This window comes from Phocoena phocoena, chromosome 1 (genome assembly GCF_963924675.1).
Source record: "Phocoena phocoena chromosome 1, mPhoPho1.1, whole genome shotgun sequence".
NCBI lineage: Eukaryota > Metazoa > Chordata > Mammalia > Artiodactyla > Phocoenidae > Phocoena > Phocoena phocoena.
The window spans coordinates 80335348-80354397 of NC_089219.1; the positions used below are offsets into that span (position 1 = coordinate 80335348).

General features: G+C 34.5%; 1 protein-coding gene across 1 annotated transcript in view; it reads right to left on the reverse strand.

Annotated features, from left to right (window-relative positions):
- Positions 1 to 11474: 11474 nt before the first annotated feature.
- Positions 11475 to 19050, reverse strand: part of ZNF644 (zinc finger protein 644) — an 80460-nt gene continuing 72884 nt past the window's right edge. Inside the window, exons 5-6 of the mRNA XM_065886426.1 lie at positions 13584 to 13686; positions 11475 to 12835 (exon numbers count right to left, since the gene is read on the reverse strand). Coding sequence (XP_065742498.1) covers positions 12643 to 12835; positions 13584 to 13686 — 296 coding nt within the window. The 3' untranslated portion in view covers positions 11475 to 12642. The remainder of the gene's footprint in view (positions 12836 to 13583; positions 13687 to 19050) is intronic.

The window sequence follows — 19050 nt, forward strand, 5'->3', positions numbered from 1 at the left end:
AGAGTCAGAGTATAAGATAATAGAATTGGAAGGACAAGAAGTGGTAATTCAGAAAGTAGGAATATTACAACTGAGAAGAAAATAGGGCTGCAGTTATGGATACAAAGTTTAGGGTACGATCATGCAAGTGAGAGACTGAAATAGGAAAGGATAAATTTGTTATAGAGGTCTTATGCTCTTACATGCCTAACCATGGCATAGAGGGACCCTATATGACCCAGATCTCCATTATTTCTCTAACATCACCTCCTGCTCCCCACTTGCTTTTCTCCAGCCACAGGGGCCTTCCTGTGTACCTTCAGCACACCAAGCGTGCTCTCATTTAGTCTTTGCACTTGTTCTTCCCACAGCCCAGTACACTTTCCCTACCTCCCTCACCATCTTCAGCAATTTGCTCTAATGTCACTTTCTCATGGACATTCAAGTTTTAGGACATGAGAGTGCGAGAGTTTTAGGACATGAGAGTGCAAAGACTGACCTGCAGCTAAAAATCTTCCAGGCTGTGGCATACTGGGGGATTGGTAACTGCAACAAGGAGAAGGAGTGAGTAGTAGTTTGATAGCATGAGCTTCACAGCTGGGGATTTTTAGAGGAGAGAGGGAGAAAAGTCTGGAAGTAGCAGTGAAGAACAAGGCAGATCAGACCTTTCTCTCCTCTGAAGAGTGAGATAAAATATGAAATTTACTGGAAGATCTTACGTACAGTGAGCCCTGACTGAATCTGTTCACTTCTATAGTAATGGGTTGGCCAAAAAGTTCGTACAGAAAACCCGAACAAACTTTCTGGCCAACCCAATACATACTGCATTTTGTTTGTGTTTTTAATCCAGTAGACCACCCAGAAAATGGGTCATGAGAACAAAACAAAACTTATTGTTGTGCCAGTATTACCGTTTAGAACCATTTGACTGGTCTTCTGGGTAAGAAGTGGTCTCATGATCTATGGACCTCTAAAAGAGCTTGTAATATACTATATGAAATAATAGCAGAGGTCTTGAAAAAACCATGTTCACCTAATATTTTTCACCTTTGGTAAATGTTTTGGTTCTGAAATGGCCCCAACAGACATTTTAAATTAGCAGCTTGGTCACTTTGAGCAAAGAGAAAGGAGTAACAATAAATGTCACCTTCTAATAGTAACCAAATAAAAAATTAAAAAGCAGAATACAAAATGTAAATCAGAGGATAAAAAATTTACTCATTTTAATCATCTATGTTTTAAATTAACTTCTAAAAAAATAAAATACTTTCATTCCTTATCTATTTCTAAGCATCTTCATGAAATATATATCTAGTGACTGCCGTGAGTAGAAAGCACTGTTGTGCTATTCTAAAAGAACTGACTTATAAGTTATATGCAGAAGAGAAAGATTTGAGGTAGCTAAAAAGAACACTTTTCTGAAGCAGAAGTACCATGTCTTATAATGTGATGTCATAATGGTTTAGGGAAGTAACATTCCATTCCAATTTGCATGAACTATTCTATCAATCAATAAAAGCCTTTCATGTAAAACTCTCTCTTACAGACTGTGTGTTATACTGAAAAGTTTACCAGTGACTAAGAAATTACTGGGGAAGAGATCTAGGGGAATTAGGAAGGTTATATACTGACAATAACTTATAGATTAACTTCTGAAGTTTGGATTGAATATGCATCGCAGCATCCTCTATTCCCTAAAAACTGTCATAATGAAAAAATTTAAGTCTATAACAGTGTTGGGAAAGAAAAGAGTATATTTGATTAATCATAAATTATGCGTAATTCCTGAAAAAAAAAAAAAAGAGGGTAAATGGAATCTCACTGAAGGAGGAAAACTGAGGCCAAACTATGCATGGGAAGGTAGTTACAAAAGGTGGGAAGGATTCCAGATGTTGGGCTACTTTTATAATAGTTCAGCCATGGCAGAGGCATGATATTGCTCTACAATACCAAAAAAGAAACAAAGTCTACACTTCTAAAACACTTGATACTGGTTGCACTCTTTCCTTATAATCACCAGAAACAGGCCAAACTTATAGAACATTTGCAGAAAGGCTAACAAGAAATCTGAAATGTAAGTGAGCAAACAAGCAAGAATTGCCAAATATCTGAGGGAACCAACACCATGAAAGGGCATCAAACTCAGCAGACAGAACTAATTTCTGAGAAAACAGTTAATAGGGCAAAAGGAGTCTTAAAAACATATACAATTAATATCCTCAGAAGGCCAAGAGAATATCACATCCATGAGACAAATAGGACCTTAAGAAGAACAATTAATTATTTTTATACCTTTTAAAAATTAATTAGAAAGAAAAAATGAGTATAAAAATAAACACACCAAAATACCAAACCTCCAACCAACTCAACAGATAGGCTGATTAGCAGAATGAACGCAGCTTTAGAGTCAATTAGTGTGTTGGAAGAAGGAACTAAGGAATTCTCCCAGGGCACAGTGCAAAGGACAAGGGAATGAAAAATGTAAAAAAAAAAAAAAGTAAGAGACATGGTAGACAGATGTAGGAGTTGTAATATCCACCCTAAAGAAGATAAATCATGATAAAGATATATATATAAAAAATTCTGTACCCCAAAACCCAGAGATTACACACTATTTTTTTTTTTTTTTTTTGCGGTATGCAGGCCTCTCACTGTTGTGGCCTCTCCCGTTGCAGAGCACAGGCTCCAGATGCGCAGGCTCAGCGGCCATGGTTCATGGGCCCAGCTGATCCGCAGCATGTGGGATCTTCCTGGACTGGGGCACGAACCCGTGTCCCCTGCATCGGCAGGCGGACTCTCAACCACTGCGCCACCAGGGAAGCCCTACACACTATTTTTAAACACATGAGAAACTGGTTAAAAAGAAAATCAAAGTTTAAATGTAAGGTAATAAATAAACAACAATGATAATAGCTCTCTCTCTCTCTCTTTCTCTCTCTCTATATACACACACATATATAGATAAAACCTTCAGTAAGTTTAATTAAGTAAAAAAGATAAAGTAGAAGTAAATATTGGGAATTCCCCAGTGGTCCAGTGGTTAGGACTTGATCCTTTCACTGCCGTGAGTTCAATCCCTAGTTGGGGAACTAAGATCCCGCAAGCCTCACAGCAGGGCCAAAAAATAAATAAATAAACATTAGTTATGTAAGTAAACAATGACAGATATGGAGATTAAATAACTTGTAAGAAATATACTATGTACAAATTATCCCAAATTTTTAGAATATTTATAAGAAATGTATACTCCTCTAAGAAAATGTAACTAAAATTGGCTCAGGGCTTCCCTGGTGGCGCAGTGGTTGAGAATCCACCTGCCAATGCAGGGGACACAGGTTCGTGCCCCGGTCCGGGAGGATCCCACATGCCGCAGAGCGGCTGGGCCCGTGGGCCATGGCTGCTGAGCCTGCGTGTCCGGAGCCCATGCTCTGCAACGAGAGAGGCCACAACAGTGAGAGGCTCACGTACCAAAAATAAATAAATAAAATAAAATTAAGAAAAAAGAAAAAAAAAAAAATGGCTCAAAGGGAGGGAAAAAAACCTAACAACCTATGATTATAAACAAAATAGTAAAAGTAGTCAACAAGATCTTTCTTTCCAAAGTTAACAGCTCATATGAGTTTATGAATCAGTACTATCAAATCCTTAAGAAAGCAATACTGTCTATGAAAACTCTTTCAAAGCATAGGCAAATTTAAACTTCTGAACTCATTTTATGAGGTTAATATGACTTGGATACCAAATCCAGACAAATATAGCAGAAAGTATACTAATAGTACACTAATAGATATACATGAAAAAATTCTTCAGTGACATAGAAGCAAATCAAGTTCCTAGTATTAAGCAACATATCATGACTAAGGAGAAATGTAAGGGTGGTCCAATGTTTAAAAGCCTATTAATAGGGCTTCCCTGGTGGCACAGTGGTTGGGGGTCCACCTGCCGATGCAGGGGACACGGGTTCGTGCCCCGTTCCGGGAAGATCCCACATGCTGCAGAGCGGCTGGGCCTGTGAGCCATGGCCGCTGAGCCTGCGCGTCCGGAGCCTGTGCTCCGCAACGGGAGAGGCCACAACAGTGAGAGGCCCGCGTACTGCAAAAAAAAAAATAAAAGAAAAAATAAAAGAAAATAAAATACACCTGGAAGAGAAAAATGCTTAAGAATAGCCAAATTTTATTTTTAAGAAGAAAAAAAGGGGAATGTACCCCATAAGAAATTTAGATTTCCTTTAAAATAATAGCTTATTCACTTAAATCATTCAGTGAATATTGACTTGATGCATAATATATACCAGAACTCTTCTAAGAAAACAGAAGTGAACAAAAAATACAAAATCCCTGCTCTCAGAAATTTATTTATATTCTGATTCTGATAACAGTAGACCAAATTAAATAATCTGGATAAATTCTCTCCCACCGGGGTCAACTAAAAAAGTTGGATTAATAAAAACAAAAACATCATATAAGCATTAAAGAAGTAACGAGATGGTAGAGAATTACCAAGTCAAACTAAGAGAAGACCAGAAACTCAGGAGGGCCACCCAATAATGAAACCTTTTATTTTTGCCCTGAGGACACATCCTATATGGAGGAAATAGTTCTGAAACTAAGTCACACATTTGATGGCCTTGGGCTAGGAAAAGAAAACTACATTCACAGGGTAGAAGGTGAAACCAGAGGTGTGCAAACCTTTCCATGACACAGTTCTTACAATCTGACTTTGGGTCATCGGGATAGTCCAGGAAAACGCAAACCTTGAACTTGGATTAAGGTGTTGGAAACTGGTAGTACCCCTAGGCACCTGACAGAAGTAAACAAAAATCCTATAGGGGACAATACTATCCTAAACTTCAACACAGTTTCCAAATACAATGTTCAGCATATTGTTAAACATATAGGCACATAAGAAAACAAGACACCATGAACAAGAAACAGAAAAAGCAACTATCAATAAACTCAGATCCACAATCACTTTAGATTCTGGAATTATCAGAGGCAGAATGTAAAAGTAACTATGTAGATGATATTCAAAGAAATAATAGCCAAGTAAGATACTAGAAACAATAAAAAACGTATCTGGAAAGAACCAACAGAAATTCTAGATCTGAAAAATATCATAACCAGGATTAAGATCTCAGTGGAAGAGATATAACAGTAACTGAGAAAATTAGTAAACTAGAAGACAGGGCAAAATAAACTATCTAGAATGTAACACCAAAAGACAAAGATAGAAAACAGGGAAGAGAAAGTAAAAAACCCAGAGGATGCAGTGAGAAGGATTTAACACACATTAACTGGAGTCCCAAAAGAACCAGGGAGAGAGAAAATAAGGCAGAAAAAATAGTTTACAGACAAGGTCTAGAAAATTTCCAGATGCCCAGCAGAGTTCCCAAACTTGACAAAAACAAAAGACATTCCCATCAAGCCATTTTATAGCAAAACTTTAGAAAACTAAAGATAAAGACAAATATCTTGAAAGCAGCCAGAAAATATAGGACAGCTTATTTTAAAATGAGCAACAGCTGAACTTGCAAGAATGAGGCAGAAAACACTGGATAAAAACTTCAATATGCAGTGGGAAAATAACTGCCAATTTAGATAGCATTCCATACCTGATGAAAACATCCTTCAAGAATTCAGCGAATATAGGCATCTTTGGACAAACAAGAACATTTGAGAAATTCAAAAGGATGTATCTGATTACATTAAGAACTGTTCATCGACAGTCACTATAACTGCAAGTGGAAAAATAGAGTGCAAAGTAGAAGATATCTACAACACATATAACCTAAGAATTAGAGGAATTCCTAAGTGTCAGTAAGAAACAAGACAGATACTCCAATATAAAAAAGTGGGCAATTTATCAAGGCATTTCTCAAAAGAGGAAATCTAAGTGGCCAATAAGCAAACATAAAAAAGGATAATCAATCTGATAGAAATCAGGGGAATGTAAATTAAATTCACAATGAAATATCATTAACACTCACCAACTGGCAAAAATTTAAGTCTGACAACAGTATTAGTGAAGGTAGGAACAAAAACTCTTATGAACTCCATGTGGGAGTACAAATGAGTACAATCATCTTGGAAAATAGTCTGTCCTTGTCTAAGAGGCATATATTCTATGACAAAAAATTCTACTCCTTGGCGTGTACCCTAGAGAAACTTGCAGATGCTTAAAAGACAGACAAGAATGTTCATAGCTTCACAGCTCTTAAAAGCCAAAAAACAACCAAATGACGACAACCCAAATGTTTATCAACAATAAACATGAATAATTAAATGGTGTCACATATAGATATGCAATAATATACAACAATGAAAATGAATAAACTACAGCTATGGGAAGAATAGAGATGAAATGCAAAGATAACGTTAACCAAAGGGGGCAAGTCACGAAAGAATACTTGTGGTATAATTCCATTTCTGTAAAATACAAAAACAGGCAAAACTGAACTATATGCATTCCTAGGAAGTCAAACTTAAAAACAGCCAACAAACGATTATTAGAAAAGTCAGAATAATGGTAATGGGAGGGAGAGAATTTAACTGGGGTGGAGAACATGGAGGTTTCTGGGGGTGCTGGCAATGTTCTACATTCTGTTCTTGTAGTAATTACAGTATTTCTTTAAATGGTAACATGTTTAAGAACTTCACCTCAAAAAATAATCTGGCAAGAAGCAATCTGTGCAGGCTTTAAAAATTTGGGGTATTTATAATATTTAAGAAAATTTGGCCTATTAGACTAACAGTTCAGCTTTCCAAATTCAACTTAAAATGTGTAGTTGAGTAATCAACTTTGACTTGTGATTTTTAAGTAAAAATGTTACTAAGTTATACGAGGCATTGAAATATTCATGAGACTTTAAGGTTCTACACGTTTATTAAGAGTTTAATCTATTGTATTTATAAGAGATATTTATATACGTCAGAAGGTCTTAAATCAGGGTACTGAGATTCTCAAAATAGAAACAATATGTTGACTTTATAAATGAAGTTTAAATTTTTTCTGAAGTTTTCAGTTGTAAATGGGACTAAACATTATCGAAAAGCTCCTTAAAGTATTTGCTGAAATTTGCCAAACTCGTCAATAGAAAAATAAAATTCCAGAGGCTGACCTTAATAGCTTAAGAAAGAACCAACTCTCTAGGTTTATATCTTTAAAAAAACAAACAGTAATCTTTTTTACCAATTTGTTCAGAAGAAGCAAAATAATTCACACTATCTCTTCTTCCAACCATATAAAAACAAGAAACCTGTGCCAGAAGGTTTTTGGGAATTTGCCTAGAATTATAATAAAAAATATAAACCACCTGAGAGTTGATATGGCAACACATAATACTTTTAAAGTAGCTATTCTTTACTTTTTGGGGAGGAAGAGGTGTCACGGCCCATTCTGAGTATCTGAGAAGTGCTATGGAACTCACAGAAGAATGCATATTGATATACAAACAAACTTTTGGAATAAATAATAGTCAAAGATCTCTTGAAAGACTACAAAGTATAAAGGCACTTATACCCTCTATTATACCACTGGTGAATGACAAAATCAAAGTTGAAGTTATTTTAGACACATTATCTAGTAAAACATGTTCATATGTATTTTTATTATTTTAAATCAGAAAGTTAATGCCTTTGTGATAAAAAATTAACTTACTTTATTTTCATTTGTCACTTAAAGATGAACAAGACAATACTTTTTACCTACTAAACAAGCAAAGTTTTAAAAAGACACTGGCAAGGACGAAAGGAATTGTAAGCCATTCTCATAAGCTGCAGATAGGAGCGTAAAGTTATAATGGCCTCCCTGTATACCAATTTGGAAATTCATATATAAAGCCTCAAATGTGTGAGCAATATTCAACTCTTTAATCTACCAATTCTACTACTAGAAGTTCATCCTAACAAAATAATTTTGGATGTGTACAATGTACTGCAAGAAATGTTCGTCAAAAGCATTCTTTATAATTCCAAAATCCTAGAGACAACATAAAATGATCAACAATGGAGGTGTAAATACTATGTGGTACAATGGAACATTATGCAAAAATTGAAAGTATATTTAAGAATAATATGTAGTGGTATGAAAATGCTTGTGGATCTACAGCTAAGAGAATAAAGGGTTAATTTCTACACAGCATGATCTTGTGCTTTTTTAAAAAGGAAAAGTCTATAAAATAGAAGAACAAGACTAGAATAGAAATATGACAAATTTTTCCTGTGGAGGAAGTCCATATATTTTTTCTTGTCTAAAACTTTAATAAAAAGGAAAAACCCTAGTGATTATTTATTAGATTATATCCCACTCTTTGTTCACCTTGACCTCTGACTTAATGTAAGAATGAGGTATCAATTCTGTAAGTTTTACTTGTTACTGTTGTTTACACCTAAGCAATGAAAAGTATTATTCAATTATTTGTAATCAAAGTAATCAAGAAAAATGAAAGTTGTACCTATGTCTATAATGTAGGCTAAAGAATCGAGAAATTAAAGTTACGAGCTATTGACTAAAGATCAATAACTGAACTTGACTGGCCCTCAGAATAAGAAAACAAGTTCCCATTTTTGCAATAAATTGGATAGCTACCTTCCATACCAGGGGTAAATGCTTAATTATAGTCCATGGTTTGAAATATCATTGATGTTGACTAGTTTTTGTCACATAGAGGCTTTACATCTAGCGTGATATAGTAGAAAATAAATATTTGGTCTTTGTCCCTGGCTCCTGGCATACATCTCCTAAAACGCTTGCAATCTCCAGAGTGATGAGAGTGTCTTTCATAAGCTAATGACATGACTGGTGGCTGGGGCCCCCCAGATAGCTTCAGAATGGGAGTGGGTCACCAGAAAGACCAAGGCATGATTAGAGGGTTGGAGTTTTTTGTCCCGCTACCCTGCCGAAACCTCCAGGGAAAGGAAAGGAGCTAGAGATTGAGTTAATCACCAATGGCCAATTATTTAATTAATTATGCCTACATAATGAAACCTCCATAATAACCCCCTAAGGGATGGGCTTCTGGGTTGGTGAACACATCAAGGTGCAGGGAGGGTGGCGCACCAGAGAAAGCATGGAAGCTCCATGCCACCTCCTTCCCAGCATACCTTGCCCTATGCATCTCTTCCATTTCACTGTTCCTGAGTTATGTTCTTTATAATAAACTGTTAAAGTCAAGTATTTTTCTGAGTTCTCTGAGCCACTCTAGCAAATTATTGAACCTGAAGAGTGGGTTGTGGCAACCTTTGATTTATAGCCAGCTGATCACAAGTATGGGTGACCTGATACTTGTGAGTGGCATCTCAAGTGTGGGCAGTCTTGTGGGACTGAGCCCTTTAACCCATGGAGTCTGACACTAACACCAGGTAGTTAATGTCAGAATTGACTCGAACTGTTGGACACCGAACTGGTGTCTGGAGAATCAGAGAACTGGTTGTTGTTGGTGGAAAATGCTCAAGATTGAGTATTCAAAGGTTAGTCTATACAATGCAGTACTTAAATTTCAAATAAACTTGGGAAAATGGGATACTGGGATAAATTATAATATTATTACATTCATAACTATATTGAAACAATATGAGAACCATAACAAGCTGTTAAAAAGTAAATGTGTTTCAGAATGAAGGTCATACACAGTCATATATAATGATGCAGATAAATTGTATTCAGTACTCCATCGTGACAAATGTACCCAAAATAGGAATTGACAAAAACTACCAGAATGTAATAAAGATCATATACAGAAAGAAAGAAAAAAAAAAAAGTAAATGTGTTTGAGTCATAATACCACAGGTGATTTTCCCCATTTTTTACTTTTTCATTTTCTTAATATTTCTAAAATGAGCATATATTACAATTATTTAGTGAAGAAAAAAAAAATCAAAGCTATATTTTGGACCAGTATGTTTTAACTGTATAGTCCCTGAGAGGTTATGTGTATGTCCTTAAAAGAAACTTTGTCTAATTAAATTACTACTGAAAAACTATCATTCCCTCTAACCCAAAACTAAGCATGTGAAATCTAAAATAGAGACATTATAGCTATGCCATGGTTCTAATATATTCTAAAGAAGCATAGTGGAAAATACTACTTTTGAAGAAGTTAACTGTTTTTGCCTTGATGCTATTAAATAAATCAATGCTTTTAACAAGAAAAAGAAGCTCAAATACAAAGAGGCTCAAACATCTTAGGCAATAATAAAGGAATTATAAAAGAAAAGTCAGCAATACTGAATACTGAAATAGTGCATGTTTTAACATGAAACTCTATCATGTAACTTAAGACAATATTTTGTAATTTTCTTCCAGTGGAAGCCAAATTAAAATATATCATTAACTTTCTAGTTGCCAAATAAAAGACAAACTTTGCTCCCTAAGAAGTTTTTAAAATTTCGAAACCCAAATAGCTTTACTATGAAAAATGTTCTTTGTTTAATTTACTTTTCAGGAATCCCTCTAGCTTACTGTTTACAATTTGAATTGTATTTTGATGATTTAATTCTTTTTATATCCAGAAGGAGAAATATTGTTTTAGAAATAGTTTAACATAAAAAATGTAATCTAGGTTTGCTTATGAAATCTGTGGTCAAACTACCTACTTATATTCCTACATCTTGATAGTTGGCTTAATTAAATCAAAGAACTATAAACATTAGAGTTGAAAGGGCCTCTAGTGATTGCTAGTCTTCCCACCAGGAATCTTTTTTTTCCCCTTAATTTCTGAACTGTACTTGCTATGTAGTAGTATGACTTCCAATGAAAAATATATATTCTATTTAAATATAGAATATATTCATACCAATGAAACTTATTCAGTAAGAGAATACTGGTATACACAGACTTGGTACATTTTCAGTCAAAAGTTAAGAAATTTGATGTTTTAGTTAGACTCACCATTATAGAGAAGCAAACAGTTTCTATGAGGCCTTTGGAAAAATGAGAATAACTTACAAGTACTTTTCCCCTTATCTAGTAACCCAGGGATCAGGAGACCATTGGTTGGGAATGATCCATTTTGTTCAATTTCCTAATTTTACATATAAAGTATGTGAATAAAGTAACCTGCTAAGTATAAACAACATAAATCAGATGAAACACAACTTCAAGTGGACCATTTCCACCAGTGATAAAAATAAGAAATGTTTCACACTATAGACATTATAATTTTCTTTAAGTCTTTTTTTATTTAGAGATTTTTCTGGTAAGGAGATAAACCATAGGAAAGCAATTTCACTGGCAGTGAGGTATGTATATACTCTACCAAAATACTCCTTATTTTAACTGCTCTTAACTTTATTTACATACGAAGAAAAGTATCAATGCATATCCTTGTTTCAACTATAGTATTAGCCATACTACATGAAATAAAATGAAATGGTGCTTGCATACAAAAACTGTTATTTGTAAAGGAATTTAATTTCAGATTAAAATAACTAATTTGCTTTTGGGAAGAGTTTAAAAGGAGAATCACAATTTATCATGACCAAGACATCTGCACCATATTTTCCATTCCTCACAGCACATTTATTTCAGTAATTCCATTATGTCGGTTCTTAGCATGAGCATAGTGTTACACGATTTTCGTACATATAGTCACATCCAAAACAAGTTCTAAAATTTAAATTGTAAACATTCTCATCATATGTAGAAATATTTCAATTGGTGTATTAAGTTTTGCTAACTGATCAAATTTGGAGGAGAATATAAATGAGAAAGCCTATTCTAAACTGTGTAGTGAGCTTTGTTTATTAATTACATTTCTACAATGTTAAATAAAGTAAGAGGCAAACCTGTCCTGTAAGCATGTCAAATTTTAGGTAAAACATTAAAAAGAAACAAATCTGTTAACAAAAGGATGTCTTGCAATAAAGAACATTAGATTTTTAAAATCTATTATGATACAAAAATGTAAAGGGTAAATAGCATCTTTGTTGACAAAGTAGGAGGTAGCATGGATGCACCACTTTATTGTCTGAGAAATGCAACTGGAGTAAAGAATATTTCCTTACCATGAATAATTTCCAGGACTATGTACATATTTCTTTTAGAAATACTTGTTTAAACAAATCTCCCTCCACTTTTTAGTATAAAAAAAACCGTTCCATGTGATTTTAAAAAAACACTTACACATCTAGATAGAATAGTACTCTGCCCTATTTGAGTGAACAGTCTCAAACTATGAAGTACATGATATTTAATGCCCTAAGTTGAGTAAATTTAGTTAGCGGTTCCTGGTATTATACAAAACACTAAATATATACAAACAAAATATAATATCTTAATTTTCAATGCAAGTTTTGTGGGGAATAAACAGAACCTTGATTCTGGTAACACTGCAGAAAACATAATTTTCCAATAAGTCTGTCTTTAAGTATCCATGTGCAACAGTTTATTAATGACTGCTTACGTGTACTGATCTATCATTGAGTGAACACAGTTAACTGACAAAACGTAGTAAACCTCAGAAACACATCTCCCATCCTATACAAAATATAGAGACTACTTACTGTTTGAAGCACTCAATTTGCTCTGATGTCACTGTCATTCACTTTTCCCCATTTTCCTGCTTTAGTATTTATAAACGGATAACTTAATGTGGCTTTAAAAAAAAGACAAAGAATTTCAAATTTACATCCAATTCAAATTTGCTATTTAAAAGGTTTTCTTGTTCTATGAAGCTGCTTCTGCCATTAGTAGAGAAAATGAAGTTTCTGTAATGGAGGCAGGCTTTTTGAGTAGTGACGTGACTTCCACCATGCCAGCTCCAGTCCGTGGAAGATTAGCGTTTACAATGTGTCGTTGTAAGTGCTTAATCCAGTCTTCCTGAACAGACAATGGTCCACGAAAGACTAGGCCACAAAACCTAGAGAAGAAGTTGATAACAGTTCTCTTAACATGACCAATTCCCTTTATTTAAAACCAATTCCCATAAAATCCATAAACACAGGAGCAAACTTTACTCTGTATTGGAGATAGTACTTGACAATAGTTTCTAAACACCTATAAAGTCAAAATGCTTTAATACAATATCAAAACTGCCAATTCATAATAACTCCACTAATATTTGTAGAGATGGGAACATTACTATTAGGTTAAAATTAATTAAAAGGTCTTAACATCTACACATCTTAATATATTTAAAACAACTCTTTAATCCCAAAATGCACTATTCTTTTCAAAAGACCACTCCCCAATTCAGAATTTCTTAAACTGCATGAAGATGAGTACGGAAGGTGTGAATGAGTTTGTATAGCTACACTTAGAAGCATGAGTGGAGAGAAAATATATTCCCAATAAGCAAGAACTCAAGACAACTAAAAAAATATCAAATTAAACCAAACAAAGCACACAAATAAAACACAACAAAAACAAAAGACACTTTTACAAATCACAGTATCCTAGCTAATGTAAAAACCTTGATTCATTAGTTGTTGAAGTATAGCATATTATGAGCCATATAAGATTTTAAGTCTGTCTCCAAAAGTTCATTTGTAACTTGATTTTTGAGAATGCACCTTCTGCCACAAACTAAAAATCCCGAATAAAATAGCTAATATGTCTCAAAGCAAAATCTGAAGAAACTGAGCCAATTTGGCAATATAGGCATGTACCTGCATCGGAGAATGTAAACCTCGTCAGCACCATGAGGTAATGTTAGCATTTTCTTCTTGCTTCCGGATCTTGACCTTGATTTCTTTTGCTTACAATCTAAAGCTAAAAAAGGGAAGAAAAAGACTTAACATTTCTCATATATTCCAAGTATATATACATACTATACTTCTAGGGAGGTCAGGCCATCTAAATCAAGTTAGAAAAAGTCTGTACTCATTTGTATTCCCTAAAGCATGCACTAACTTGCAGTTGGTTCTCTAACAGCAGTAATATTATCACCATACACTCTTCCTGTACTCCTTTTTCAAATAATGCTTTACCATATCAAACTAGAACTGAGAAAATGTAACTAAAATAGCTTGAAATGACTAAATTGGTCAATTATTACAGCAATGTAATCTTTTCTCTTATGATCATATATATACATTAACATCTGGTTAAATCTTATTTCCAGGAAAACTATAACCTTTTATGTGAGATCATTAAGTTTGCATTTGATTATTTCTCCATTAATCAGATCTCACATGCTTTGAAAACAGTAAAAAGTTCAATGAAAAATCAATTTTATATACCAATTCACTTTGAATTTTATAATAATGAATAGCTCTTAAAATTATATGCTAGCCCTACATCTGAAAGGGCAAACAATGCTCAACTTTCATTTTTAAACTCAATCTGTATTGCATAAACAAGCACATGTTTTATTTTCCTAGAAAACAAATACAGATCCAGATTACCTCACATAAGTTCATAAATGGACCAGAAGTTAACTGCTATTTGTTAGTTTTTTTCCTTTTATATTTTCTCCTATAGCTTATTTTAAAAATGTGATTAAAAAGGGGAAAACAAGATTTTTACATTAAAGTGGACCAAAATTCTAGTGCTAACTGTTCTTGAAATTTTTCTGTTACTTGACTTTTCCTTCAATCATTTATTACAAAAAAATCTAATTTAATAAGGAAAAAAGGTATTTTTTATAGGTAGGAATAGACAGGACATAACATTTTATTCTTTGAATAAAACTACGCCATTCCTTTAGACAAAGGGATGATAGTATTCCAGGGTGCTGCTGGTCAATTAGCAGGAAGAGATGGTAAGAATTTATCTCTAGGGATCCAAGGGGGAGGGAAACAAATGTAACAGAAGAGTTGTCCAAATGGCTTTTCTTCTGTTAACCTGTCACATGAAATCCCCTGGAAAAATTCTAGGTAAGAGAGAATAGGAACTAGCTATTCAATGATTGCGTGAAATGAACTGTTCGAAGTCTGGGTTCCAAAAGAATAGATGCTACTATTATAAAACCAATAAACATAGTTTCTTACAGTAGTCAAGTGGCAATGCTAACAGAAATGTCATACAGAAAAAAACCATGAGAAGCCTAAATCTCATTCAAGCCACTGTTTTTCGCCTCCTGTCACCTGCCTCTTTAAAAGTAAAATCTAGGTCTTACAGTCTTTCTCTGTTTATCCTCAGAAGAAGAATCTAATAAGTAAAGAACTATATAGGAAGTCAAGTTAAGTATTAAAGAATGGCTACTTCAAAGTTAAACAACCAAAATCTGGAACAGAAAAATCTTACAAGGTTCTCATTAGTTAGCTCATTCAAGAGTCTGGCACATAGTAGGAACTCAACAAATACTTCTGGAGTGAAAAATAAAGAAAAACCCAGCAATTTAACCTTTGACATTTAGACAGCATATGAACAGAAATCTGTTCTACCACTATGTAATATACACTATAGTTCCTGTAGAACACTTCTGTATCATTTGTTTAAATGAATGTTGCTAGCAGTCACACTTAAATTCTTCACTGGCCAGTCTAGCTTCTATGTAGAAACTAGGTTCCTTCATAACCAGTAAGAAGAATGAGGTAACACATACTCTGTAGTCAGCACTTTCTTTTTCCTAGTTGCTTTGGTGAGCAATTTGAATTTAGGTGAATTTTAAAGAAATTCATACACTAGAAGTAAAGAGTTTAAGGAACTCAAAGGGCTAAGTGCTACTAGATGTAAGCTACTCTTTCCCTATCTATAAGGTAAACTACACACAATCCCTGTCCCTGTTACGTGGAACAGAGCAAGCATTTGGTAGATCATGAGATTACAGATAGAATCTAATTTTGATGAGCTTGCTGGTTGTCAAAATTGCCACACTGTATTCAAATTTCCTTTTAAAATGTAAACAAATTACTGTAGGATACAAATAAAATACATTTTAACAATCCGTTAAATATTTGTTCACAGAATGCTAATGTTAGGTGTGTAAAGCAAATTGAGGGAGAAGGACAGAGGGTGATGGGGAAGTACGCAAAAGAATGTTTTATCAGTTACAAAGCATTTAAGTTACACTTAGATGCTGTGATACTTTAAAAAATGGAACTGGAGGCCTTCCCTGGTGGCGCAGTGGTTGAGAGTCCGCCTGCCGATGCAGGGAACACGGGTTCGTGCCCCGGTCCGGGAAGATCCCACATGCCGCGGAGCGGCTGGGCCTGTGAGCCATGGCCGCTGAGCCGGCGTGTCCGGAGCCTGTGCTCTGCAGCGGGAGAGGCCACAGCAGTGAGAGGCCAGCGTACAGCAGAAAAAAAAAAAAGGAACTGGAAATGTTTAATCAGGTATAGAAATGTTTTTGACTTTAATAGAGGGAAAACATTTTTTTTTCTGACTTTTGATGCTATATGAACTCTAGAAACTCTGAAGTTTATGGCTGTTTTTATGAATGATCAGATCTAAATTTTAAGTGAGAATACCATAGTTTTCGTAGTAATTAGTATTTGAAGGTATTATGACTTTGGAAAGTAGGACAACTCTGTCAGAATATGACTGAGAATCTCCAGTATCCTGAGTTCCACATAAGTTTAGGGAATCACATGAACTGGGAATCCTTGGAAACTTGTCCATAAAGTTAAGATATTAAAAACCAGGGGACTCTGGTAATTACACATAAGTATCTCCATATCTTAATATCTCCATCATCACTTTAAAATTTCTTACCCCTTGAAATGTCATTTATTTTAGGAAGTAAAATATGAATACATTTGACAGGAATAATTTTTTCTAATATCAACATCCAACCATCACCCCTACAATACTGCCCAAAATTTTAGAAAAATCTGTATATAAAAAAAAGAATATTCCAAAATGTTCCACTAAATGAAAAAGATGATGTACAAACATGTCTATTATACAAATGTTCTCATTTAACAGATTTTATTGTCTCTAGAGGGAAAAGCAGTTTTATTCTGGACTGTACCAGGAATTGTTAGAACATTAAAAACAACATCACTAACACAGTCAGTTTTAGTATAATGCGGCTCATCAATATTTCTGACAAATAGCCTAAGGTTTATTGAAGTTGTTTATATGAATAATCTGTCAAATAGATAACTTTATACAAAGCCTTTCTTTACAACAGAATTTTATTTGCACTTACTTGGTACTGTCAAAAATCAAAACACACACATACCGTTTTTCTGTTCCAAAGTATTTTAAATCTAACATTGTTTCTATACTTGAAATTTACAAAAAATACTAGATTAGTTTTAGAAATTCTTAATTTTCTTTTTCTTGAGTATAAATACTTCTTTAGAAATGAATAAACCCAGTTACTCAGATCTTCCTATTTAGGGTGGCAGGAAATGTTTAAAATGATCAATTTTAACCGGAAGACTATAAAAAAAAAACCTTTGAAGTTATCTGATTTATAAAAGATCTACATTGCTACTGGTAGTAATATTTTACTTGTAAGAAGAATGAATTGAGCTGAGCTGTAAGGTCATATAAAAAATTTTTCAGAATATACCTTTCAGTAAAACAGCTGTTTTGATCAAATAGGAATGAGACAGAAATACAGCAGACTTATGAGCCCTCAAAAAGAACATCATACTGCTATGCTACAAAATACAACAACAAAACAACAATTGTGCCTAAAGAACTAAACTGGATCAGCAAAAAGCAAATCAATAAATAATACGACAGATACAAATTCAAATCTGTTTTCTGAGACATTAGTTTTATACATAGAAGAAAAGTAATTTACTTTGGGCTCTAACGTAAGTCCTTTTGCCACTTCCACCTTTCTGCCCATTATATACAATAACTGCTTCAATGAATTTCATTTTCTTTTTAATTCACTACACAAATGACCTCAAAGAATGGAGATTTATTTCTTAAAAACATCTGAAGCCTCTATGGTAAAGAACTAATATCATAACTAAATTAACATTCACCACCAAAATACTGTTATTTGGAATCACCCTTCCCTGCCCGTTTAGTCAAAAGCCCTATTTCTTCTGTTTTGTTCCTAACTGGTTGTTGGCATATTTAGGGTAAAGTCAAACTTAGTATAATGGCCAGATTATACACATCCAAAATAAGAGGCGTGCTATAGCCCTACTAGAGGGAAGAAAATTTCTTCTCCATCTAGCTGGCCTGTATAAGGTGGGCATGCAATTGTAGCTATGAGCTCATTCAGGAAAGCAGTAGTGATAAAAATGACATAAACAGATAAGCCCAACATTCCTACCACCATTATTAACAAGCTGGTGATGGAGACGGTGGTCCCAGTGGCGGGGTAGGAAGAGGATGCATATGTCCCAAGGGGTGCAGAAGTATGAGATGGATAAACAAACTCAATTCTAGTTGCTGCCATTATCCTTCAAGGTTCATAAGCCAAAAGCATATAAAAGACTGTGCCAACAGCATTTTCTTTCCCTCAGCCCCCACTAAGGGGGTGAGGAGAAACGTGTTAGCCTGTATAAGATAGGGATGTGGGTTTGGGAAAGTCATTTGTTGAGAAGCTAAATTCTTTGTTCTTCAGTGTATACTTTCCTCTTTGCAAAAAGCGCCTGCAAGACAGACTTTGTGAGTGTTCGATCTGTGCGGTCTTATAGTGTCCCATACTTGGTCTAATGCTCTGCTGCTGCAGTCTTGATATTCCTAATTTTTTGAACATGAGGCGCTGTATTTTCATTTTGCACTGGATCCTGCAAATTATGTAGCCAGTTCTGGGTCCTGAGTAACAACTACCCTAAATGAGAAAGGCTGCCCTCAGTTCTACCTCTTAATCTCTTGGCCCATAAAAAAAAAAAACCTATTAAGAGAAAAATTGTTAAATCCCACTCTCTATGTAGCCCATTAAAAATGGAAAGGACGTCCCTACTCCCAACATCAGCTCTTCATTCCTACCTACACTGCCATAATCAAACCAGTCATTTTTCCCAAGATGGACACATAAAGCAGTTTAAGTAGTTTATTGTTATGAAAGCAATGTTCCCCTTCCAATCAGAATTAAACATACAGATACACAATTAGCAACCTCAGAAGCATATTTTCATCATCATTTTCCCTTGATATTTTCACTCTACAATTGGATTTTTTTTTAGTACCCTAAGTTACTTTCATTATTTTTGGAGTTTCCATTCTCAATAACTAAAAACAGTAACTAACCTAGAATCACAGGGCAATTATGGC